At 35.9% G+C, this 26822-nt stretch overlaps 1 protein-coding gene across 3 annotated transcripts in view; it reads left to right on the top strand.

Annotated features, from left to right (window-relative positions):
* The window catches only part of LOC138336795 (ralBP1-associated Eps domain-containing protein 1-like), a 141523-nt gene extending 115070 nt beyond the window's left edge, over positions 1-26453 (top strand). For all 3 annotated transcript variants that reach the window (XM_069286362.1, XM_069286382.1, XM_069286371.1), the window contains 13 exons: positions 3584-3763; positions 4194-4257; positions 4554-4699; positions 5096-5298; positions 5565-5658; positions 7039-7293; positions 8913-9110; positions 11488-11534; positions 11769-11969; positions 12307-12340; positions 12723-12751; positions 18698-18783; positions 18942-26453. In XM_069286362.1, coding sequence (XP_069142463.1) covers positions 3584-3763; positions 4194-4257; positions 4554-4699; positions 5096-5298; positions 5565-5658; positions 7039-7293; positions 8913-9110; positions 11488-11534; positions 11769-11969; positions 12307-12340; positions 12723-12751; positions 18698-18783; positions 18942-19113 — 1709 coding nt within the window. In that variant the 3' untranslated portion in view covers positions 19114-26453. The remainder of the gene's footprint in view (positions 1-3583; positions 3764-4193; positions 4258-4553; positions 4700-5095; positions 5299-5564; positions 5659-7038; positions 7294-8912; positions 9111-11487; positions 11535-11768; positions 11970-12306; positions 12341-12722; positions 12752-18697; positions 18784-18941) is intronic.
* The last annotated feature ends 369 nt before the right edge of the window (positions 26454-26822 follow it).

Below are 26822 nucleotides of genomic sequence, written 5' to 3'. Positions count from 1 at the left end.
TGGTATATAAGGCTTGATAAATGTGTCATTGTATAAAATTTATAATGGAGAAAGTACGAGTTTCATAGCGAATACGGTATTAGAGATAATGCGACTTTTCTCTAGAACACACCTGAAGCCCCAAGCCATTGACCCCGATTCGGGACCCCTGACCTGTGACGTCACGAGGACAACGGGACCTACTCTACTCGCATAAGATAGAGTGGCGATTTTCTGCGTCTGCCATCTAATATAAACTATCTGTTTGTAAATATCGATCTTTACAGACACAAATACATGTGAACATGTCCGATACCTATTTAATATTATCCTCAATCACAGATATGAGTTTGGAATACGCTTGAAAATAGGGATTTATACCATGCATATATTGATGTACCTGTCGTAGATAAATGAACATTTCTGCGCGATTTCTGCACAATTATACACAATATAATGTGTATAATAATCCACGTACGTTGTAAATCTACGGTATTTTGAACCACATATACATGAATATTATGTAAAGGATTCTTGACTATGTTATCCAAAACCCGACTCGGGTCGTTGTACTGGTCAAACCCGCTTTACAAATTTCTGACTTTTTCATATAACCTACCCATACGAATTAAGTTATGATTTTAAGCAGAATTTTTTGCATATATGTAAATGCATCTACTAATTGCGTTATATCTGAAATCGATCCATTTTTCATATAATACAGTACATCCGACGACTTGTTGATATTTCGCTCAATTTAATTTATTAGTGTCTTAAATTGAAAAAATAAATCATGCACGAGTCAGACGAAAAAAAGAATGAAACTGTCTATGTCTAATCCAAGTTACAGATATCAAGTACAGAGCAAAATCAGAACTGTACTTCCGAATAGCCAATGTCGTGCTGCGTTTATCTCTTTACCTGTATACTGCAGTAACTAAAACGTGTGGTCAACCGAGACTAATGAGGGGGCTAATAACCAGATTACGTAAGAAAGGTGTTTAGTGACCTGTCACGCTTCGTTGATTAGCTCACGTCAGGTGTCAAAAGTAAGATCACAGGTAAGTTAGCGATGGACCATCATTTAATTGATGTATAATGTCATATTTGTTTACACTTATAAATACTTGGTTTACAGTAAAATATACCGTTCGAACATAACATATAACAAGTGTTTAAATCACTAGATGTATACATAATTGTATATTTCAGAATGACCAATGTATACATTTGTCTCGTATATATATTTCTAGTTATATGTATATGTATTTTTATAACAGAGACTACAAAATTATTTATAAATGGCATGTCGAGAAAGAACAATGCAAATATGATGCACAATGTCATAATTTTGATATTTCTGGTAGTTGCTAGATTTTGGATATCCAATTCTTTGTGAATTTTGGTCAATATCGATCATTATATAATACTAATAATGATAATCTATATGACCAATAAATGTACTGTTGAATATTGTTAAAATAACACATGTTCTCATACATGTTCATGTACATGTAGCTATAAAAGGAAGATAGACTTGTTACATCTATAAATGAATTATGTATTTTAAATTCAATTTCTCAAGTGGTTTATTTTTTTTTATTTACTCCCCCTCCCAATTTATGTCTATGATATTTACGTGTATTGAACTATGAAATACATTTAACACCTTTTCTTTTCGTTATGATGATTCTTGAAATCCATAGGCCAAGTGAATTTTTATTTATTCAGAAACATATGCAAATGGATAATTATATGAACATCATTTTTCGAATTCGTCTCTTTTTAAATGACATTATTCCTCAGGTTTGATAATTTAGTAAGCTGTTAAAACAGAGATAAGATCTCTACTTAAAAGTTTTTACACAAGGTACACCTGGCTTATACCAGAAACATAAATAACTTATAATTTCCGCTAATCTACTTATGTATTTAGCATGATTTCAGTTGCAATATTTCCTATTTTATATATAATTAAATCGTCACCATAACTGTATACTGTATATATATCTGTAAAATTCTCGTAACCCCATTTTAGGAATACATATATGTCCACCTTTGTGCTATAACCCCACTACCAAACACCTCACTGCCGTTGTCCTCGTGACGTCACATCCGGTTATTCCCCAAATCAGCATGAGCGGCCGATTCCCTGATTAGCAGTTGATATACAGGTAAAAATCGAGCACTTCGGAAGGCGGTATCTCGGTACTGAAGCGGCCGATTTTGATGCGGTTTTCAACATTCTTGTCAGGAGATCAAACAGAATAACATATCTTAATATCATTTTCCATTCCGTGTACACTTTAAGCTTAAGTTATCATAAATGTTTATTATTTTATTTTCCTAATGTGTATGGATGCTGAACGTGATAATACAACCAATTTGGGGCCCTTTAGGGGTTTTTTGAGTCTGTTAATTTGTCATATTTCCATGTTAAAGTTTTTGAGCAAGTTTCTATTTTGTCAATTGTTTAAGCATAAGTCATCATAAATGTTTATGATTTTATTTTCCTAATGTGTATGGATGCTGAATGTGATAATACAACCAATTTGGGGCCCTTTAGGGGGTTTTTGAGTCTGTTAATTTGTCATATTTCCATGTTTAAATAGTAAATACTTGAACATCAACTTCTTCTGAATAGGCAAGCTTTGCTGTTCTCCAACAGCTCTTGTTCCTTTTAAGAGTGCCTCCTCTAATAAGGGCGCCCCCATGGTTTTTGCTGAAAAAAATCTACTAATTTCATACAATTTTTGTGCCAGATTGTGACGATTTGTCTTTGCAGATGCTAATGAAATACTGTTTCCCATCAGTTTGATGCTTAACAGCAAGAACACCATGTTCAAAACAAAACATGTCATTTGAATGTCCCACACACGTGTGTGGATGAAGACTAACTGGCAACAACATTTTAGCGATGTCTATACAAGTTTTATTAATACTTACTGTATATCTATGACAAAGATTCCTAAATAACAGGAATGCTATCATTTCAAAGCATTTTAATGTGTGCCCTTGTCACTATTTCTGATCTGTCACAAAACGAAAGTAGCGATCGAAAACACCGTCCGCCACTTAGTGTACAAATGGTAAATAAACAGGCTAGCATGAAATGCCAAAATTCTGTGAAATAGACACATTTAATCAATGTTAAATACTTCTGGTGCATACATTTCTTCATAATTATGTTATTTCTATACTTACTTGACTTCAAAACGTAAGTTGGTTATAGTAAGTTTCAGAAAAATACGAAACTAAAAGCAAGATGACTGTAGTCGGTTTCAGAAAAAAACATCTAAAAATGGTCTCAAATAATGGCCCCCCCCCCCCCCCCGGCCAATTACCTGTGCCCGGCGCCCTTATTAGGAAAAATACAGTACTACGATGAAAGTAACCAAAAGTATGGCCAGTAACAGGAAACTACTTCATCATTTAGAACTCAAACTCAACCCAAAAATGGAGAGCACATGGTAAAATGTTGTACATGTGTATATGACTTGGCCACCTCAGCTCCTACTTGTAAAACTAATTGATAAATTATATAAACACCAGTAATCTACAAACTGCTGGTTTTGTACAAATTGTCCTTGTTTTACATCCCTAGGTTTACTCGGTACTGGCCCAAAGAAAACTTATAATCTGGAAGCTCCTGGTTTTGATTCCTCGTCTATAAGTTCGGACCCCGAGAGTGTCGACGATATCTGGAGCATTAATGAAGAACAGAGAGATTACTATGTCAAACAATTCCAAATCATGCAACCTGACCTTGGTGGTGCAATATTAGGTAAGTCTCAAGGTCACAACCTCAGAAGGTATCAAATATGTTGAAATCAAGCTTTATGTCCTTGTTATTTGTCTAGCATTAATGTACAGACGTTAAACGACTTGGTTTTATTTAGTTTTTGTGCAAGGGATGTGTTGTGATCCAATCACAAAGTACATCATCGATAGAAATGTTGACTTCAAAATTCATGTCAGATTTCAAAAAAAAAAAAAAAAAATTACTTACATTTTAGATTGTTGATGATGGCCCAAGGTCACTTTTATTTTAGACAATGTGTATTTCTAGAATCATTGAGCTGATTTACTGAGCAGTGGTCTAGATTTGATCATGATATTTAAAAAGAAATGTAGAATAATCTTAATATTCCATTGAATGCATATTACACTACTTGGTATAAAAAGTATTTTAAATCAGAATTTTAATTTTGTAGGTGGCATTGCAAAAGATTTCTTTGAAAAGTCAAAACTACCAGTACATGAATTATCAAAGATCTGGTAAGTAATTCTGAATGTATCTGTTCAATGGAAAACAGACAAAATCATTTTTTCTCGTCAAAAAATTGAAAATTATTGGTATGGAAATAACAGAACCTCTGAATGAGACATGGATTGCCTTTTATGTGTTTCATATTCATATATTTGAGTATCTTGATTGGATTTTGAGAAAATTGAGTGAAATATAAACAAGCTTTGAGATATCTAGGTTATACCATATGTTGTAAGTTATTAACTTATAACTTTTAGACAGCTTATGTATGACTTTTTGTGAAGTTATTTTGTATTCATTGTAGGCAATTATCGGATTTGAACCGTGATGGGGCATTATCTTTAGAGGAGTTCTGTATAGCTATGCATTTGGTGGTGTTACGGAGAAATGAGATAGAACTGCCTGACCGACTGCCATTCTCTCTCATGCCCTACTCTGCTTTTACAAATGGTAAGTAAGCTTGTTAGATAGAAAAAATATGCAGTTTGTAATATAAAAAAGTAAGTATTTTTTTATATTTCGAACCTAACAAGAGTTCTAAAAGTAACTACGTTGAGGCTATGTAAAAATGTATTTAAGAAGCATTTTTCTCACTTTGGTAGCCTTTAATTAAGTTTGAATGTTATGAAGATGTGACTTGATGGACAGAGTTGTAAGGAGAGTCATGGGCATGCCAAATTTCTAAAGCAATATATGGTGATAAAAAATAGTGAGCAACTCATGGTAACAATGACTTTCATTGATTTATAATTCTTGATGCAATAAACCCCAAGATTTAAAAAAAAACTTAACATGGAACAACAACAATATATTGCCTTTAATAATCTAGTTTCTATAAAATTATAGAGGAACCATTTGCTGCGGACCTGCCTCCAGGAAGTACCCTAAAGCGGACGACGCCCCCCTCGTCACCCCCAGCCCAGCAGAGTGGCAGTGCCCATTGGGCCCAGTCCCTTATCCAGGAGTCTCCCCAAACTTCTAGTGAGATGTCCTCGCCAAGTATCAAACCAGCCAACTTTGAATTCTCCAAGCCAGTACCGTCAGATCCGGTTAGTGCCCTGTGATTCTCAGGGATCATGTATTCTGTTACAATTATAAAAAAACCCGGCCTAGGGATTCAAGTTAATTATATCAGGCAGTGACTTTGATGAATAAGTACTGAAAAAAGTATTTCTATTATGTTAAAACACATTTTAAAAAAATTTTCAGACTGGATAGTTGAAATTAGAGACCATTCTTTATCCATAGGGTCTGTTACAACAACCCTTTCCTTCTGTCTTTGTAATGTTTACGTGTTGTGTTTTCCACTTTGTAGGAAGCCAAAATTGTACATCCTGTGGCGGTGAGAATGTCGCCGGAGAGTCAGCGTTACCCACCCGAGGGGGTGGAAAGGGGTAGGGCGTTTTCAGGTATTGTGGCTGCTAGTGTTTGCGGCTTCTTACTAACTCTCTCTTCCTCTCTCACTCTGCTCAGGTACAGTAACTGGATAATAGGGTCCTCACACAGATATGTTATTTAGAGGGCAATGTACCATTCATACAGTCGTAATTATCATTATTACATATAAGTATAGAGTTAATTTTACTCTTAATATGGAACCCTTAATAGGACAGAGAAATGTAAACCCTTAAAAGAGAACCACTTTCATTAACATGACAGCAAATTACCTTTTAAAGCAATATGAAAAAGAGTTAATAAATAAAGTATGAAGCAACAAGATTCAAATAAAGAGAAACATTTTCATTGGATTACATGTATCACATGATAAGTCATGTTTCCTTCTGCCGCACCATAATCTGGTGTCTCAGCTTGGCTTCGAGCTTTACCAGTATTTGTTGTACCACTTTGTGAAACAGCAGATCCTCCACACCACTATCATGGCTTATGTAGTCCTCTCTCTAGTACTGCCATTAGTGCTTATAAAGGAATTTACAAGACAGTTAAACTGCTTCTGTGAGTTATCTCCCTTCTCATGTGAGTTTTCACACTGTAGTTGAGTACTATGTTGTGTAGTCACGCAATAAAGACAGAAACATTAATGCTATTTACATAGTGTTAGTTACAGTATATCTGGAGAGATAAAATAGAAATAGAATTAGAAATTTAAAAGCAAATTAAAGCTCCATAACAAATCTTAGTTTTCCTTCTAGTTAGTCATGTGTATGTACCCTCCAGTGCATGGTAGATGTGTATCACTATATTGATAATATTTCTAGATTGCATGTTTAGATGCATGACTCTCCTATTGTGTTGATTTCACTGATTATCTGTAAAAGTTCCTTTTGATTTATCGTAAATGATGATCATTTTGATAGTTATCTATGTTCTTTGAAATATTCTGTGAAAATGTTGTCATCATTTTGTATGGTATTGATTCTAGTGATGAACCAGTGTCCTCGATCTTTATTTATAGTAGTGTAAATATAGCATGAAGGAATGTAAGGAACTTCTGGCCAGACTGTTCCAGTTACAAAATCACATGTTAATGATAAAATTTCTCTTTTACAATTAATGAACAAAAAGGTTTAAAAACATAAAAACTAATGAAAACAATAGGAAAAATGAAAAACAAAACAAAAATCTTATATTATGTATTTATATAAGTTTTGTCATTCTGGAAAGCATCAATATTACAAATAACAAGATTAAAGATAAAACCCAAAGTTCAGGTGATGAATATGAAGAGACTTGACTTGTTGTATGAAGTATCAGTCTGGCCAGTGTCAAAACCATGTTGAGTTGTCTATCGGCTTCCTTCTCCTGCACTTTTGGTGTACGAATGTTTCCAGAGCCAGCTCCACTTGTTGACACGTCAATTTCCGACCAATCAGAACCCTTACAGACTGAACCTAACATGTCCACCGCTGGCACCACTATCACCACAGTTACCATGACAACCAAACAGCGGTCCAACACCGAGACTAGTTACACTGCTGAAACAGCTCCTACCGTCCAACAAAACGACTCTAAAGCCTCGGCCGCTAGTCAAGGGCCCATAGCTTTGGTTAGTAGGCCGCGGCCAGTGCCAAAGAAAGCAAATCCAGGTACATAGATTGGAACTCGAATTATTAGAATATTGATTTGTATTAATGCATCAAATTTCAAAGCAAATTCATCAATTTGATATTAAAAATTAGTTATATGGAAATGATTTACCATATTTGGTAATATAAAGTTACACAGATCACAGATAACTCATTCATTCCTGAAAGGACTAGATATGGTAAGGGTCATCTATGCGCTCTATTGCTTTTAAAAGAAAAACTATCAAAATAAATACCAAAATTGACAAAATTTTCAAATTTGCATAATTTATGCAAAGTTACCATGGTTATATAGCAAAAGCATACTTTCTGTCAACAAAAACATCATTAAGTTTTTATCAGGGGTGTATTCAATATTTCAAACGCGGCAACTTAATTTCTAAATACTTAATTTAAAATTTGGTAGATTTAGGGGCCAAAAAGAGCCATTATCATATCTAGTCCTTTATAATGGACTGATCTAGTCTTTGGTTTAGGAGAGTCTAAATGTGTCTTCAGGGGTGAATGAGTTGAAGTCAGTCTGACCAAAACCAAATCGTGCATGTCTTACAGGTTCATTTGATGATGAGGGTGATGACACTGTTAGCATGTTCTTTGTTTTACTGCATGGAGATTTTCCTGACATTTGACCCTTTCAGTTTCAGTGTTAGTTTGGTATGGCTGACTTAGTGGTGATGGAAATGATCATTTGAAAAATTATTATTTTGTTATTTGTGTATTTTGAATTCGTTTTGTATTATGCATATAAAAAGTAACACCCACACCACTCCTCACATATATGTAATTTTGGAATAGCCCTTAAAAAACAAGGATTCGTACCTATGTTAGAACAAGGGAAACTTCATCAAAATTTACACAAAATCACTGCCAAGCTATTATAAAATAATTGGTATTTGTAATGTAAATGTATACATGTGACTCTGTCTTATATAACAACAGAGCCTATAGACCCTCATAGGTAATGGAGATCAGCTATCTTATATAACAACAGAGCCTATAGACCCTCATAGGTAATGGAGATCAGCTACATAAGTCAATTGTATTTATTTTTATGCCCCTCTATATAACATTTTTTGGACATATATAGCAATACCCATGGCCTTCCCACCACAAAATGACCGATTTTTGTCAAGAACTGTTTTAATTTCAAATTTGAGACTAAGGCATTTATGTCTGTCATTAACACCATTACTAGTTTAATGTGACCTGTGAAAAGATATTACTTGTATTTGACACAGCAACTGCCGGAATGGCATGATGCATTTGTCTCCCTTTGTGTGTCATCGAAACAAAAATTGGTTACAGTTTTGCTTCCAGTTTTGAGAAAAACAAAGTTTCCAGACAAAAAATAATTTCACAAGTTGAGCAATGGAATTTAACGAAACAGCATTTCAGGAATTCTTTTAAAATATTTTAATATCAATGTTGTTATGAAGTAATTATCTGGCTCACAAAGTTGCTTTTGTACGGTACCTTAATATTTCCATTCAGAATTCAGTGATTTCTCTCCATCACTAAATTGTGTTAATAATATTGTTATTCTTTTATTTATCTTGCCATGGAAATACATGTATTCCCAGTGCACACCAATATTTATCCCCCCTTAATGTTGTATCTAGTACCAGGGGGCGTTGGAGGTCTCCTGATTCCAGTACCAGTGACTAGTCAACCTGGGTCTGTAGAGGGCGCTGATAGACCCCCACTGTCGTCCACGCACAGTTTAGATAATGTTGTTAACCAGGAACCACCCCGACCTCCGCCTCGACCTGGAGCTCAAGCTCACTGTCGCAGTCTGTCTGTAGATCTTATAGGTATAGGTAAGTCACCACAGGTTTAAAACATAATTTATCAGGGAGCAATATGTTTTTGTTTTTATTGTTCAACATTTAATAGCTCTAGTCTTTAGATTTAAAGATTGCTGCCCCTGTGAGTTGAATGCATCGCATAAAGAGGAGTATTGACAGGCTGCAAGATATAATGGTACAGTTGAAGTGTACAGCTGAAAGTACCCAATAACGACAATGGCCAGCTTGTCTCAGCGTTATGCCTATCAATCTTTTAAATCTCTCAATCTATGACATTTTTTTCTACAAATGATGGGGGCTGACCCCCCAGGGGCCTGAGGGGCGGGGCCAAAAGGGGTCAATTTGGCTATTTCCATATAAACGACTTCTTCTCTGAAACCAAGCATGGGATAGCACCCATAATGCAATGGTAGCATCCCTATAGGGTGGGTTTCAAAATTGTACAAATGATGGGGCTGACCCCCCCGGGGGCCTGAGGGGCGGGGTCAAATGGGGTCCATTTGGCTATTTCCATATAAACGACTTCTTCTCTGAAACCAAGCATGGGATAGCACCCATAATGCAATGGTAGCATCCTTATAGGGTGGGGATTCAAAATTGTACAAATGATGGGGCTGACCCCCCGGGGGCCTGAGGGGCGGGGTCAAATGGGGTCCATTTGGCTATTTCCATATAAACGACTTCTTCTCTCTCATGAATGAGTTGAAGTCAGTCTGACCAAAACCAAATCGTGCATGTCTTACAGGTTCATTTGATGATGAGGGTGATGACACTGTTAGCATGTTCTTTGTTTTACTGCATGGAGATTTTCCTGACATTTGACCCTTTCAGTTTCAGTGTTAGTTTGGTATGGCTGACTTAGTGGTGATGGAAATGATAATTTGAAAAATTATTATTTTGTTATTTGTGTATTTTGAATTCGTTTTGTATTATGCATGAATATAAAAAGTAACACCCACACCACTCCTCACATATATGTAATTTTGGAATAGCCCTTAAAAAACAAGGATTCGTACCTATGTTAGAACAAGGGAAACTTCATCAAAATTTACAAAAAATCACTGCCAAGCTATTATAAAATAATTGGTATTTGTAATGTAAATGTATACATGTGACTCTGTCTTATATAACAACAGAGCCTATAGACCCTCATAGGTAATGGAGATCAGCTATCTTATATAACAACAGAGTATATCATAGGTAATGGAGATCAGCTACATAAGTAAATAGTATTTATTTTTATGCCCCTCTATATAACAATTTTTTGGACATATATAGCAATACCCATGGCCTTCCCATCACAAAATGACCGATTTTTGTCAAGAACTGTTTTAATTTCAAATTTGAGACTAAGGCATTTATGTCTGTCATTAACACCATTACTAGTTTAATGTGACCTGTGAAAAGATATTACTTGTATTTGACACAGCAACTGCCGGAATGGCATGATGCATTTGTCTCCCTTTGTGTGTCATCGAAACAAAAATTGGTTACAGTTTTGCTTCCAGTTTTGAGAAAAACAAAGTTTCCAGACAAAAAATAATTTCACAAGTTGAGCAATGGAATTTAACGAAACAGCATTTCAGGAATTCTTTTAAAATATTTTAATATCAATGTTGTTATGAAGTAATTATCTGGCTCACAAAGTTGCTTTTGTACGGTACCTTAATATTTCCATTCAGAATTCAGTGATTTCTCTCCATCACTAAATTGTGTTAATAATATTGTTATTCTTTTATTTATCTTGCCATGGAAATACATGTATTCCCAGTGCACACCAATATTTATCCCCCCTTAATGTTGTATCTAGTACCAGGGGGCGTTGGAGGTCTCCTGATTCCAGTACCAGTGACTAGTCAACCTGGGTCTGTAGAGGGCGCTGATAGACCCCCACTGTCGTCCACGCACAGTTTAGATAATGTTGTTAACCAGGAACCACCCCGACCTCCGCCTCGACCTGGAGCTCAAGCTCACTGTCGCAGTTTGTCTGTAGATCTTATAGGTATAGGTAAGTCACCACAGGTTTAAAACATAATTTATCAGGGAGCAATATGTTTTTGTTTTTATTGTTCAACATTTAATAGCTCTAGTCTTTAAATTAAAGGATTGCTGCCCCTGTGAGTTGAATGCATCGCATAAAGAGGAGTATTGACAGGCTGCAAGATATAGTGGTACGGTTGAAGTGTACAGCTGAAAGTACCCAATAACGACAATGGCCAACTTGTCTTAGCGTTATGCCTATCAATCTTTTAAATCTTAATCTATGACATTTTTTTCTGACTCCAAGGGTAACATGTTCAGAAATTTGAAGTTTTGAGTTTTGTTAAGAGCTTCATGTAAATTAATACTTTACAATGGGATTGACTTCAGTATTATTTGTATTGTACAGGTCTTTCCACGCCCCCAGCTGTTCCTCCAAGAACCTCACCCAAAGATGTGAGTATCAGATGTATATCTGGCTGAAACACTGCCCATGTTGGTGTTGTAAGGTTATATTACACAGACTATTACATCAGTGTTATCAAACAGAATGTCACCATACTAGTAACATTTAAAAGGGTTTTATTTGTACATATTACATAATAATGTCATGTGCTCAATTGTTTTAAGTTATCATTCTGTCATTAAAATTTCGGTGTGTCTGTAACCAAGCTGTTATTTTTGTTCCAGAGTCCAGCCTACCGTAGGATAGCTGATGGCACTGTTGTGGTGTCGGAGAAGAAAAACAAATTTCCCGACTTCAAAAAATTTGAGTCAATTCCTTCTCAAGAAGTTTTAGTCCTTCCTGAAGTAGATTCTGTAGATGGGTCCAAACCTGGCGATGATTCCGAGAAAACACGCAGAAATCTCTCACAAGATTATACCAAACTTGTGAGTGCTCTGATGAATAATGTAATATGAGTTTGTTGATTATAATAGCCTATTATGAAACAGTGGCCATCTAGTGTTACCTGTAGGTCTATCCAGTATCATTCTGCTTTTAATGCACCCAAATTTAGTTAATCTTTGGAACTATGATTTTGAAGAAAATGAATTGGTTAAAACAGGAAAAAATCTGGTTTTATGGCTGCTAGTTTCCTACACCTTATATGGTATCCACTAGTTAACAATGTTTTGTTGTATGTAGATTGATTTGGTGTCGGTATTATTACTAAAGTCTAGTTCTGTGTCTATTCTTACATTGTAATGATGATTTGTACTTTGACAGGAACCCAATGTTTCCCAAGGCCCAGAATCTGGAGGTAAGATATAGATTAATTAATTTGAAAATAACAAGTGACATAATTATATGCATGATCAAATTAAATAGGATTAAGCTGAAATTAAATATGCTACTGAAAAAATAATATATAAAGGCAAAGAATAGCAACAAATTTGACAACTGAGTTGTAAGATGCCTCAGCTGAGTTATAGCTGAGTTATAAGGTGTCTCAGCTGAGTTACCGCTGAGTTATAAGGTGTCTCAGCTGAGTTACAGTATAAAGTGTGTCTCAGCTGAGATATGAGGTGTGTCTCAGCTGAGTTATAAGGTGTGTCTGAGACATTTGTCATTGCCTTAATCTACTGATAATAACACTATCATACAACTTGACATACTTAAGTGATGATAATTTTCTGTTACAGATAGCACAACATCGACAGTAGGTGGGAAGGTGAGTAACCTTTACGGGTATCTTAACCTGGTCTGCATTAAAGTTAAAGGGATACTCCTCAATAATTCAATCTTTCTTGTAACAAGCATTTTCATTAGGTGTGCCATGATACGGTAAAAACGTATTGCGATGTATTGTGATATTGTGGTGATATATTGCAACATGTATTGCAAGATATTGACCCCCATGCGTGTTGTTTACTTGGATCAAAACTTTCACATGATCAAAACTAATTTTTTCAATATGAATATACAAAATCTTGACTTTTATATGTTGTCATGATTCAGTTAAGCAGCAACACTGGACAATAAATGCAAAAAGTACATTTATTATCATTGTTCTTTAAAACTTGAAAGGCTGATAAACAAAATCAATAACAACATCAAAAATAAAGAATAGCAACAAAGTCTCATCATAAATCACTTCACAGGTAGTTTAGAGTACATCAAGATTTTGTGTCACATCCATAGCATAAATAGTTGGTCAAAGTTTAGAAAAAGATGAAAATTGGTACATGGCTATAGGGGATAACAGGAATATCAAACACAATGATAGGTCATTAGGGGGACATCAGTAATGGTTCCCATCAGTACTACTTATACAGGGACTTTGGCAATCCCTAATTCTGTTGTGCCGTTCAATGACTGTAGCTTTGACCTTATATACGACAGCAATACTTTGGCTCAATTCAGCAATCTAGTATTGTCAACATCCAACATGTATCCTACTTATAAAATGTAGTTAAAGGTACAGTCAAACCTCGATGATTCGAACTCCGATGAATCGAATTTCTCGCTGTATCGAACTTTTTGTCTGATCCCGAATTTCTGTACTATATAACATTACTAACTAACCCATGTATGAATCGAAGTTTTATGAATCGAAGTTCTCGATGTATCGAACTTTTTTCATAGACCATTTGTTATAGAATCAAAGGTAACTGACACTCGATGATTCAAATAAAGATTTACCTGTACAGATCAGGTGTTCGCTGATACCCTGCGGCATGCTGTCACACCTAGCTGTCTCGCGACGGCCCTTCGCCGGACAATAGGCATTATGACAGTTTGTGTATCTTGCTTGATATCATCAATATAATTAATATCACTGATCAGGCCGATACCCGGTGCTTTGTTTTTACAAGCTGCGTTATTAAATCATTAGTACGGCAAAGATACAGTTGTTCGCCGTCGCCATTGGTAGCGGTTGGTAGAATTTACAGAACGGTAAATAGCGAGCCACATTATTAGTAACTCATACTCAAAACTGTCATATTGCAAAACTTTGGCATAAATACTGGAGCAAATCGATCATTCTAAATCGAAGTATTTTGGAGGTGTTGTAGCGCTTTCGGTTCCTCCTTTTTAGTTTCGTTTTTACAACGCGTTTTTATATTCATTCAGTAATATCAACCATCGCTTAAATAGTCACCAAACAAACACATGCACATGGGTTAGGCCTAGTACACGTAAGTCTTGTTTATAATATACGTATGTATTGCTAACGATCGCAATACATGTGATTAATTGCATACTTCGTTTTTTATTTTATTTTTTTTTGCTTGTGTTAAATACAATGATTATAAAGTTTACGGAACGGAGACGACATGTATACAACTACCACAGTTGGTCATGGTAAAAAATAAACATCGGTCAAATTTCAACCACAAATAATTCTAAGTCCTGATGTTTCGAAGTTTTTCTGACGGTCCCTTGAACTTCGATACATCGAGGTTTGACTGTATGTTCACCAAATGACAGGGATCACTATTTTATGCTACTTACTAAAGATTTCAATTAAAACTCTTTAGTTTATTTTGATTTATTGTTTATTTTTGTAAGATACAGATTAAGTGATAATAATTAAGGTTGTAACCCCAATAAACATAGCACAGGTAGTTAATAATGATCTGTAAATTCATATTCACTTCAGTCATCAATGGAAAACATTGATGCTGTAGGTCTAACACATGTTTTTCTAGTCTCGGATGATACAGTCTAACACGTGGTTAGCTAATCTCTGATGATTCAGTCTAACACGTGGTTAGCTAGAGTCTGACACATGGTTGTCTAGTCTCTGATGATCCTGTCTGACACATGGTTGTCTAGTCTCTGATGATCCTGTCTGACACATGGTTGTCTAGTCTCTGATGATCCTGTCTGACACATGGTTGTCTAGTCTCTGATGATCCTGTCTAACACATGGTTGTCTAGTCTCTGATGATCCTGTCTGACACATGGTTGTCTAGTCTCTGATGATCCTGTCTGACACATGGTTGTCTAGTCTCTGATGATCCTGTCTGACACATGGTTGTCTAGTCTCTGATGATCCAGTCTGACACATGGTTGTCTAGTCTCTGATGATCCTGTCTGACACATGGTTGTCTAGTCTCTGATGATCCTGTCTGACACATGGTTGTCTAGTCTCTGATGATCCTGTCTGACACATGGTTGTCTAGTCTCTGATGATCCTGTCTGACACATGGTTGTCTAGTCTCTGATGATCCTGTCTAACACATGGTTGTCTAGTCTCTGATGATCCTGTCTGACACATGGTTGTCTAGTCTCTGATGATCCTGTCTGACACATGGTTGTCTAGTCTCTGATGATCCTGTCTGACACATGGTTGTCTAGTCTCTGATGATCCTGTCTGACACATGGTTGTCTAGTCTCTGATGATCCTGTCTGACACATGGTTGTCTAGTCTCTGATGATCCTGTCTAACACATGGTTGTCTAGTCTCTGATGATCCTGTCTGACACATGGTTGTCTAGTCTCTGATGATCCTGTCTGACACATGGTTGTCTAGTCTCTGATGATCCTGTCTGACACATGGTTGTCTAGTCTCTGATGATCCTGTCTAACACATGGTTGTCTAGTCTCTGATGATCCTGTCTGACACATGGTTGTCTAGTCTCTGATGATCCAGTCTGACACATGGTTGTCTAGTCTCTGATGATCCTGTCTGACACATGGTTGTCTAGTCTCTGATGATCCTGTCTGACACATGGTTGTCTAGTCTCTGATGATCCTGTCTGACACATGGTTGTCTAGTCTCTGATGATCCAGTCTGACACATGGTTGTCTAGTCTCTGATGATCCAGTCTAACACATGGTTGTCTAGTCTCTGATGATCCTCTCTGACACATGGTTGTCTAGTCTCTGATGATCCTGTCTGACACATGGTTGTCTAGTCTCTGATGATCCTGTCTAACACATGGTTGTCTAGTCTCTGATGATCCTGTCTGACACATGGTTGTCTAGTCTCTGATGATCCAGTCTAACACATGGTTGTCATGGTTGTCTAGTCTCTGATGATCCAGTCTAACACATGGTTGTCTAGTCTCTGATGATCCTGTCTGACACATGGTTGTCTAGTCTCTGATGATCCAGTCTGACACATGGTTGTCTAGTCTCTGATGATCCAGTCTAACACATGGTTGTCATGGTTGTCTAGTCTCTGATGATCCAGTCTAACACATGGTTGTCTAGTCTAGTATAGAGCTTGGTTCAAAAGGCTTATCAGATTGTCTCCCCTTTCCGTTATACACAAATTTCTGTTTGAGGAACTCATCGTAAACAGTAATGTTTCGTTGTGTGATGTTTCCTCCAGTCCTTTCCTTTCGTCGTGGCAAAGTTTCCAGTGACTTGACACTCAACTATACTTAAAGGCTCAGTAATGCTGTGGCCCCTTATGGCTACAGTTCGGAGGATCATTCCGCCTAATGAATATCTCATTAGGTGATTCTGACGATTGGCTGTCCCCACTATAATGTTGCCATTCTTACAGACACATATCGTCTCTGGTTTTACAGTACACTGAATTCGAGAACCTAGTTTCCTTGGGGATGCTGGAACCTCCCTGAAACTTTTATCTGAGTCACAACAATACCACAGCGAACCCATTACTGGGGATACACTAATGTCCGTCACTGTTCTCAGGTAGTCAAGTTTACGGAGAATTCGCCCTTTTTTGTCCATCAGTTCTACAGCTATTGAAGGGTTTAAGAATACTGATAGCTAATCCAGGTGTGCTCACCATCTGGTGTTGGGCAGATAGATGTTATAGCATAATCAAAGAAGAATCTTGATACCTCAGTCGGGTCATCGTAAACATCAGTTTTGTTTGATCCTCCATATCTATCTAATGAGACTTTTTCATTGTCATCTTCTCCAGTGTGGTCACATTTTGCTTGACCATATCTACTTGCACCATAGACATCAGATTTACTTGCTTTACTGGATTGACCACTTCCTCTGGCATGGTCATTTCTTCTGGCCTGACTATACCTGCCTTGACCATGGCTCCCTTTACTCTCACTGTTCCATCGATACCTGTAACTATAGGTTACATCGCCACTGTTGTTATCACCTTCACCATCTTTCCCTGGTTCCTCGGCAGATATCACCAGTCTACCTATGGCTTTCTTCAGATTGTCTGTGATACCGGGGGTAAACTTTGCTGTTTTAAGTGAAGGCTCTCTGACTCCTGTAGATTCTAGACTGTTCACATCAGCTAGTACATCATACATTTCTATGTTATCACCTTTCTGAAGGGATTCCTTGCGTTCTTCTCTGTTAAAAGCTTATACCTTTCCTTCAGTTGATCAATATACTGGCCTATAACTCTGTCGTTCTCTGATTCCAACTGATCACACAGAGAAAATATTTCAGCTGCTGTCCATTTCTTCCTTATATTTTTCAACTTGATCTTTGATTTGTTTAGCAAGTCCTTTAAACTTGGTACTGTTTGGTGTCCGTGACTGCTTAGCTTCTGAAATAACTGTCTTAAACTTAGGTAGATGATGTCTTTCATTTTCAACGATAAACTCTTGCAACAAGGGTTTAACTTGTGGTGTAAGGTTGAAAATTTCCACCAGGTCGTGGGGTTTATGTGTTGTGATACTACAGGTGGCACAGATGAGGATTCTACAGTCCATACAGGCGAAGATAACATTGTTCTGTCTGTGGCTCACACACTTTTCACCACCTTTAGGTCGGACAGGTATCTGGCCTTTCTGGACCGACAAATGACCAGCCATTTCTCTTTTACTTACCCCCAACAATATATGGATACTTTCGTATTGAACCAGAACCACCCAACCATGTACATGTACTATACATATATGTATAGTATAAGTTATTTAAAGCTTGTTGTGACCTCAGTCATTGATTATTTACCTGTTATACACTACATATGGGTATTTATTGGTTGTTCATTGTACATTTATATCGTAAAAAATGATAAATATTGCAGTAAAAGATCATTGAATTCTTTAGTGAAAGATTCCTATCAAATGGTTGAAATATTTCATCAATAAATGAATGAATAAATTACTGTTTCTTTTTGTTTCTGGGCTATAACTCCAAAACCATTCAATGCAGCTCCTTGATGCTTTTTGTATATATCAGGTTACAGTTTCTTTTTGTTTCTGGGCTATAACTCCAAAACCATTCAATGCAGCTCCTTGATGCTTTTTGTTACTGTTTCTTTTTGTTTCCTGCTGTTATGTTGGGTTTTTTTTTCAGTTTTACAATACTCACATAATTTTAAAGTTATTCTTGAATAATTGTACTTTGACCTTGATGTATTTGGGTTTTTATACCAACTGCGGGGCACGGGGGATAATGCCACATTCTGCCGCTCCTGGTCTATACCTTGTAATTGAAACCTGTATAATCCGGAAACACTTATACTGACTCAATATTGTGATCTCTTTGTGATCCGTTTTAGACAAGTTAAACTGTATGAAGTCCTCAAAACTTGTATATCATATTTTGAAGATTTACAGCTAAAATTTTGTCGTCTTGATAATTTAACTCATGTTTTTCTTATTGATGCAAACTCTCATTGTTAATAGTTTACAATCTAACTTGCCAAGATATATATGTCCGCATGAAATGTCAACGAACTGTTACAGAAATGCCCTTTTCTGCTGTATTACAGGTTACCTCCCCTGGAGTGACCTTTGACCTTCCAGAAGATGAGGCAGGAGGTGGAGAGAAACAAAGAGCACCTATATTTGCTATGAGGTCAGTAATGTATATTGGTTTGTTTTTTACAATGGCCATTGGATAAAGATAGTTTTTAATATTAAGGATACAAATGTTCAAATGTTTGTTTGTCATAGTATAGGGATTCAAATCTTTAGATAAAGTATTTTTACATTGAATTTCCATCCTTTTTATAGGCAAGTGAGTCGTGATAAGAAAGATCTACAAATGGCAATACGCACACACAAGGAAAGAAACACAATGTTGGAACGCCTAAACAGCGAACTTAACCAAGAGCTTCAGGAGGTGATGGAGCAACGTATAGCACTGGAAATACAATTGGAACATCTCAAGCCTTTCACTAGCTAACACAGGCTCTTCATAACCTAACACAGGCCCATCACACTTCTTATGTACAACACAGGCCCTTCACACTTCTCGTATATAACACAGACCCTTCACACTTCACTTATACACCACAGGCCCTTCACACTTTTCATATACAACACAGACCCTTCACACTTTTCTTGTACAACACAGACCCTTCACACTTTTCATATATAACATAGACTCTTCACACTTTTCATATATAATTAAGGCCCTTCATACTTTTCATATATAATAAAGGCCCTTCATACTTCTCATATACAACACAGGCCCCTCATACTTCTCATATACAACCCAGGCCCTTCATACTTCTCATGTACAACACAAGCCCCTCATACTTCTCATATACAACACAGGCCCTTCATACTTCTCATGTACAACACAGGCCCTTCACACTTCTCATATACAACACAGGTCCTTCATGCTTCTCATATACAACACAGGCCCTTCACACTTCTCATATACAACACATGCCCTTCACGCTTCTCATATACAACACAGGCCCTTCATGCTTCTCATATACAACACAGGCCCCTCATACTTCTCATATACAACACAGGCACTTCAAACTTCTCATGTACAATACAGGCCATTCACACTTTTCATATACAACGCAGACCCCTCATGCTTCTCATATTCAACACAGGCCCTTCACACTTCTCATGTACAACACAGGCCCTTCACACTTTTCATACACAACACTGGCCCCTCATGCTTCTCATGTACAACACAAGCCCCTCATACTTCTCATATTCAACCCAGACCCTTCATACTTCTCATGTACAACACATGCCCTTCACACTTCTCATATACAACACAGGCCCTTCAAACTTCTCATATACAACACAGGCCCTTCACACTTTTCATATACAACACAGACCCCTCATGCTTCTCATATACAACACAGGCCCTTCACACTTCTCATGTACAACACAGGCCCTTCACACTTTTCATACACAACACACAAATGGCCCCTCATGCTTCTCATGTACAACACAAGCCCCTCATACTTCTCATATACAACCCAGGCCCTTCATACTTCTCATGTACAACACATGCCCTTCATACTTCTCATATACAACACAGGCCCTTCACACTTCTCATATACAACACAGGCCCTTCACACTTCTCATATACAAAACAGGCTCTTCACACTTCTATGAACAAGTATCTACACTTCTGTAGTCATCATTATTCTCTTCATATATTCTAGTGCTATATAGACTTTCAAGTCAAACTTTGTGCAATTTATGAAATAATCTTCAGATTGGAATAACTGAAAATTCATGATTGGATGCTTCCTGTTGGATCACAGGTCCTGCTGATTTAAACTATTTCCAGTTTTGTGATTTATATACTGTGGACTGGTGTAATTCATGCATGGATCTTTCCTTCAATGTAACCTTTTAAAGCCTGCACATACTGATGGGACAATGTGATTCTGAGGATTCTCAATAGCTTACACATCCTGATGGGACAGTATGATTGAATGGCACACCTTCATAGAGAACTGTGTGTTCCTGAGGATCAATTTCTCTAGCTCTGCAACTTATTCTAAGGATTCATCAAGGCTCTGCATCATTGATCATATCTTATAGATTTTAGTTTCCAGTCCTACTTCTACCTGACCTGGGGGCTAGAATGATCTCCCTGCTGTAACAGGATTGAAAAAGTATATTATCTACTTATAGTCAGATTTATTGTATGAGATGAGACATGTTCATTGTTTATCTGTAGCTTACAATCCAGCAACATCATCTGGGGAGATGTTTTGTGATTTTTACAGAGATTGAAAGTTGCCATAATTATAATAACTAGTAACCCGGATACCTAATTAAGGATACTAAAATATTTGTTAATAATAATACCTCCTTATAAATCAAGTAAGATGATAAGTGATGACATCCTAATCATGTTACTGTAGCAATCACTAGTGACTAGCATCTAAATGTCAGAAATCAACAGAAATGTGAAAAATTGTCTTATACAAAGCTAAAGCATTTACATTTAACTGAGAAGCTTATTTAATTACAATACCCCCACATATATGAGGGGATACTAACTTAACTGTGAATTAAGTATGTCATGGGGGCTGATTCAATGGTAATATCTTTTACAAACTGTATAGACTAGCCAGGCTTGGAGCAAAGGGAGAGAACTGTGATATTTTAACAATGTTACCAGGTAAATCAATATATAGCCAAAATATTTACTGAATCAATATAATGTATGATTAAAGTTATTTTGACAAATCAAATTAATTCAAATGTTCAATTGAATCGACTTATCAAATTTATTTATAAACACCACATCTCTGTCAAAATATATAAAAATTCTCAAATTATCGCCATACAAACCATTGAAACCAGTTATACAATCTAATATAAAACTAACACCTAAAGACATACTGAATTTATGATGTGGATTGAATTTTAAGTAAGGAGATCCCAAGAACTTTTTCCGATATTTATCATGGCGATGTAAAGTTTGTAACTTAGGAAGAGTTATCTATTCTTGTTAGCAGGTCTACATTTTATGTAAATATTACATTTATCGAATGGCATTCTGTTAGATTAAATGAGTAACGATTACCAGAAAAGTTAACACTCGGTAAATTTAACCATCTATGATGGAGATGTAGCAATAATATCTGTACTATATTACTATAGTGTAAATGAAAATTTAAGGGCATTATTGGTTGGAGAGTTGTCTCCCCTGATGTATTGGTTGGAGAGTTGTCTCCCCTAATAAAAATGTTGAAAAATATTGAAGAAAAAAACAGCTTTATTACTGGTAAACATGTAGCTATAAAGTAAGTTATATAGTGACTGAAATTCAGATTAAATTAATGTGTTATGTTGATTTGATTGCATATAGGTATTGAGAAAGACTATTGTGCAAACAGTATTTAAAATGTTTCAAATGTGTTCCAATTTAGGAAATACTTAAAATCAACAAAGAGCTACTATGAACCCTTTGTTGTTACAGAAGAGATGGATGATCATATAGAATAACCATAAGTTTGTTTTAATAAGGTCACCTACACTTTATGTTATAGAGAGAACATTTCACTAAAAATGGTTCAGAATGTTGAGTTAAATATATATAGATACAAGATGAAAAACCTCCATAATACTGTAAGTGATCATTTAATAATCGAACAAGTTAAAAACATTTCCCAGATGACTGTATGGCAGTTCATTAGAAACTTTAAATGCTTGATTGACCCCAGCTTGAGAGTGCATGAACATACCATTTCAGACTGTCCTGTATCTTTACTCCATATTTAGAGGCTTTCCTTTCCACTTTGATATTGTTCATGACTTGAAGCATGGCAATTAAGCAATATGTTTAAGGAAGCCTGTTGGCTTGGTATCCCAGTATGTTGTGTATTTAGGTTTGGCTGCCTGAAAATAACTTACCTGATATGTTTTACCAATTATAAATACCAAATATTTTAACCATTAGATCTCATGTATCAGAAACATTAATTATCATCTTCTCAATATTGTTTTGTGAATATTCATTTTATTTCATATCAGATAATTACTAAAGATATCACTTAAGCCTCTTAAGGGTGTATGCCATATAAGGGTATATGCTACCTGTTCTGTGACATGGACACATAAGGTGTACACTACCTTTTTGTTAAACTAACAAAAATATCTAAACTGACTAATGATACCTACGGTTTCTCTTACCACTTATGTGTTCACATAGCATAGATACAAATTTCAACAGAATTCAGTAAGTTTAGATGGCAGACAAGACAGTGTAGTAATACTAAATGAGTAGCACCTTGATTGGCATTGCTAGTTCAATAACTAGTTAACTTAGGGCACTATCATCCCACACCCGAGTGTATCTCAATATTTCCTTGAGTGTTCACGCAGCCATCCTGATGTCAGACCACTATTGTATGTAATCAGGAAATAATGATTTTGTGATCACTACAGGATAAAAACGGTACATAGCTTCTCTATAAACAATAAATATGGTACACTCTACATGGATATTTACAAGTAATGATACATTGTTTTCGATTATTTTCCACTAAGGTCATGATTCAAGAAACTTTATTTAAAGAGGTTTAGTAATCATTGGAAACCATATATGTGTTGAGATCACATTACAAATATAAGAATTATCTGGAAGTGTTATATAGCATTAGATCTGATCGTTTATACCTACTAATGTTTCTGACATTGTCATATAACATGGAGTTTCACTATAACATGTCATTTATTCTTAGCTCTTACATGCTTTCTGGATAAATTATCTGTATTGTATGATTAACTTGGTTAGAATCCCTGCTTTGGTATGTTTGCTGATAATTGTGCAGTAACTATGGTAACATAGGGTGTGTATGGTTACCATGATGACATAGGGTGTATGTGGTTGCCATGATGACTTAGGGTGTATGTGGTTACCATAGTAATAGAGAATGGTCTAGATTGTTACCATAGTAACAGAGAGGATTTAAGTTGTTACTATGGTGTCAGTGAGTATGTATGTGCAGTTACCATGGTGACAGGGAGGATTATGTATGCAGCGTCTTGTAAATAATGTTCCTGCTTGTTGGTGAAGACTAGAGGTATATGTGCAATGAGGATTAAGCATTTTTATGTTTTGTACATGTGTATATACATGTAGATAGAAAGCTATAGTGATTAAAACAACCCTATATCCATAGAAACGCTCTATGATTACATGTGTGTAGGTATGTGTGTGGTACTGTGTTTATAACTGGATGTCTGTTTGTCACTGTAATGCCAAGATCATAATGTTAAAGGTCAGTATGATGATAGATAATGCCCTGTCATGTTGTGAGAGTATCCCTAGGTCGGCTTATTGTCAATATGACAGAGCGTAATGTCACATACCTGTAAGTGTCAGCGGGTTGCTAGTGTGACAGAGCCTGATGTCACACACCTGTATGTGTTGGCGTGTTGCCAGTATCAGAGAGCGTAATGTCACACACCTGTATGTGTCGGTTGTTGCCAATATGACAGAGCGTAATGTTGCCAATATGACAGAGCGTAATGTCACATACCTGTATGTGTCCCTGCATGTAATCCACAGTTAGCATGCCAATGTAATCAGCCTGATTTATTATGGAAAATATCTAAAAATTATAACAATAATCTGTATTGCTAAATGATTTTAATTCCATATCTGTGTTATTTAATTACGTATTACTTAAAAGCTTATTTGCCCCTATTATGGGTAGTAATCATTGATCTCTAGACTGTGTTGTGATTTCTTTAATAAAATCTAAAACAATTAATTTATTAAATACCTGCCATGTTTGAAGGTTGATTACTAAAGGCACCTTTGAAATGTAGTATGTCAGGATTGTCTTTAGAAAGATAGAAGACATTATCAGAAATGATAAATTATTCATATTTTGAAAAGCTAGAAATTAATTGAAAAGTCATTCTTGGTTTGATTGGAGCAACAAGTGCTAAATTATAGACCAATTTGTTAAATCTGTTACACTTTAGTTACATGCAGCAGCCATACATGTTTTGTTACACAGTTCTTGATTGGCTGGGGGTTCCCTATTCCCCTTAGCTGTATAGGAGAGAGAAGTGCTGTTTCCATGGGAACAGTACTTTATTCAATGGAGAGACTTGTACAAGGGAGTTAACCAGTGGTAGACTATTTCTGGTTCTATAATGTTTACTTCTAGTCATGTGAGCTATATATATATATATATACATTATCTGTTTGCCATAGCTTGGTTGTGAATGAGAACACAATTATTTTACTATTATATCTTGACTTTGTTAATTTTATGTTTAATTTCTGTTTTTAATGTAGCATTTCCCGCTCTATGACTTGAAGTAAAGTGTTGCTTTCGAGCTGTCAGATTAGATAGTGTGTCACTGACAATAATACAAGATCTGACAATGAAAAGCTTATTACTTCCAGAATCTTATTTTTCGTAATGAAAACATATTTTTTCTATGTTTGTAAAGATTACCCGTATGTTTCCGTGTTGAGATTCCAGATCTCTTCAAATTGATCTCCTAATGAATGTCTACATGATTCTGAATGAAACCTCCAAGTCACTGTATTTCACCATTATGTTGGCAGCAGCAAATCTGTAGGTTTGATTATTTGATAAACAAACTTGTATTTTATTTGAAGCATTTTGAATCGTATCCCCTGCAGCAGTGTCTTTATTTTAACCTTTACATACAATGTATATCAGAGAGGAGGTTTTAAATGTTGAACATGAAATGCAAGTGTAAAACATTTGGTGTATGCGTTTATGTTTGACTGAGAAATTTATGTTGTGTGCCCTGAAACAAATGGGGGGATCTCGTTCTTATAAAGAAGATGTTGTTTATTATTTTTCTGCTGTCTTACATATTTCTTCACCAGTTCTGTCTTGTCGCACAGCTCTCCCTCAGCTAAGAAAACTAAATTAGGCACACAAAAAGGCAATCTTATAAACCAAACTATCAGATATATGTTCACATGTAGATGGTATACATGTAATTACCATAATCTACTGTATTTTCTTAGCATTTTATCTGATTTTTACAAAATAAAATCTTGTTGGTGACATGAATAGATACAACTTAGTTTAAAAGAATACATAAGAAATTTTTCAAATACAATTTAATGTAAATGGATAGATATACCAACTTTAACAAAGTTTTAACAAATGTTCATTACAAATAATTACCCCACCCCAAAAATAGCTGTTTTTGTGTAGTTTCTAGAAATCATGTGTCAAATATTTAAGCCTTGCCGCCAATGTTCAGCACCGCAAGTTGTGGATGTACAATAAATACACAAAATGTATATTTTTACTCATTGGATATCCATAATTATAAATATATATATATATATGATATGTAGACATAAGATGTATAGTTGATTATGCGATATGTATGACTTGCTGTAAGTGCTTGTATAGACAAAGAATGTACAGAAATGTGTAGCTATATTTATGTATCTGTATATACTGTAAAAATGTAGCAGTTATCTGCCCCTAGTACATGATGTACAGTAGTAGATGGTGCTGTAAATGCTTCATGTCTGATTGACTTTTGAATGGATGTGTGTATACCGGGGTACATGTGACTTGCACGCTAATTTCCCATTGGTCAGTTTGTATTTTGTTCTGATTGGCTGTCCGATTTGATTTTGGTCTGTAAAGCCAATTTTGATTGGCTAGTAAATGGGATATGGGTGTACATGTGGTTTGCACGCTACTACCCAATTGGTCAATTGGTATTGTCACAATATTCATAACTTGATGACTACATAAGGTGTCATGCAATAAATTATTACTGCATATGTCTGAACTACCATTGTTTTGTTATATCTATACTGTATATCATATATAATGTCTTAATGAGATTAAGGATCATTTCTAGGCTTCAGTGCCATGTCAATCAGATAACTGTTCCTTGGGGAAACTTTCAACAGATAAAATGAACTGACTGTGACAACACTGAGGGCAAGAGAACAAGTGAAAATGAGGTTATTCTGTTAGTCTCAGAAACACTACTAGTTATAAAATACTAAAAGTCTCTTTTTTTTTAGTTAATATTACTATTTACAGTAAGGGTCATTTAAGGACATGTCATGGTTATTGGTGTAGGAAGACTGGAGTTCCTGGAGAAAAACAACTGACCAGCAGTCAGTATCTTGCATATGCCCCACATGGGATT

The sequence above is a fragment of the Argopecten irradians genome, chromosome 1, assembly GCF_041381155.1.
Source record: "Argopecten irradians isolate NY chromosome 1, Ai_NY, whole genome shotgun sequence".
NCBI classification, from domain to species: Eukaryota; Metazoa; Mollusca; class Bivalvia; order Pectinida; family Pectinidae; genus Argopecten; species Argopecten irradians.
Note: the sequence above shows the minus strand (reverse complement) of the source record. Positions and strands in the feature narration are given on the sequence as shown.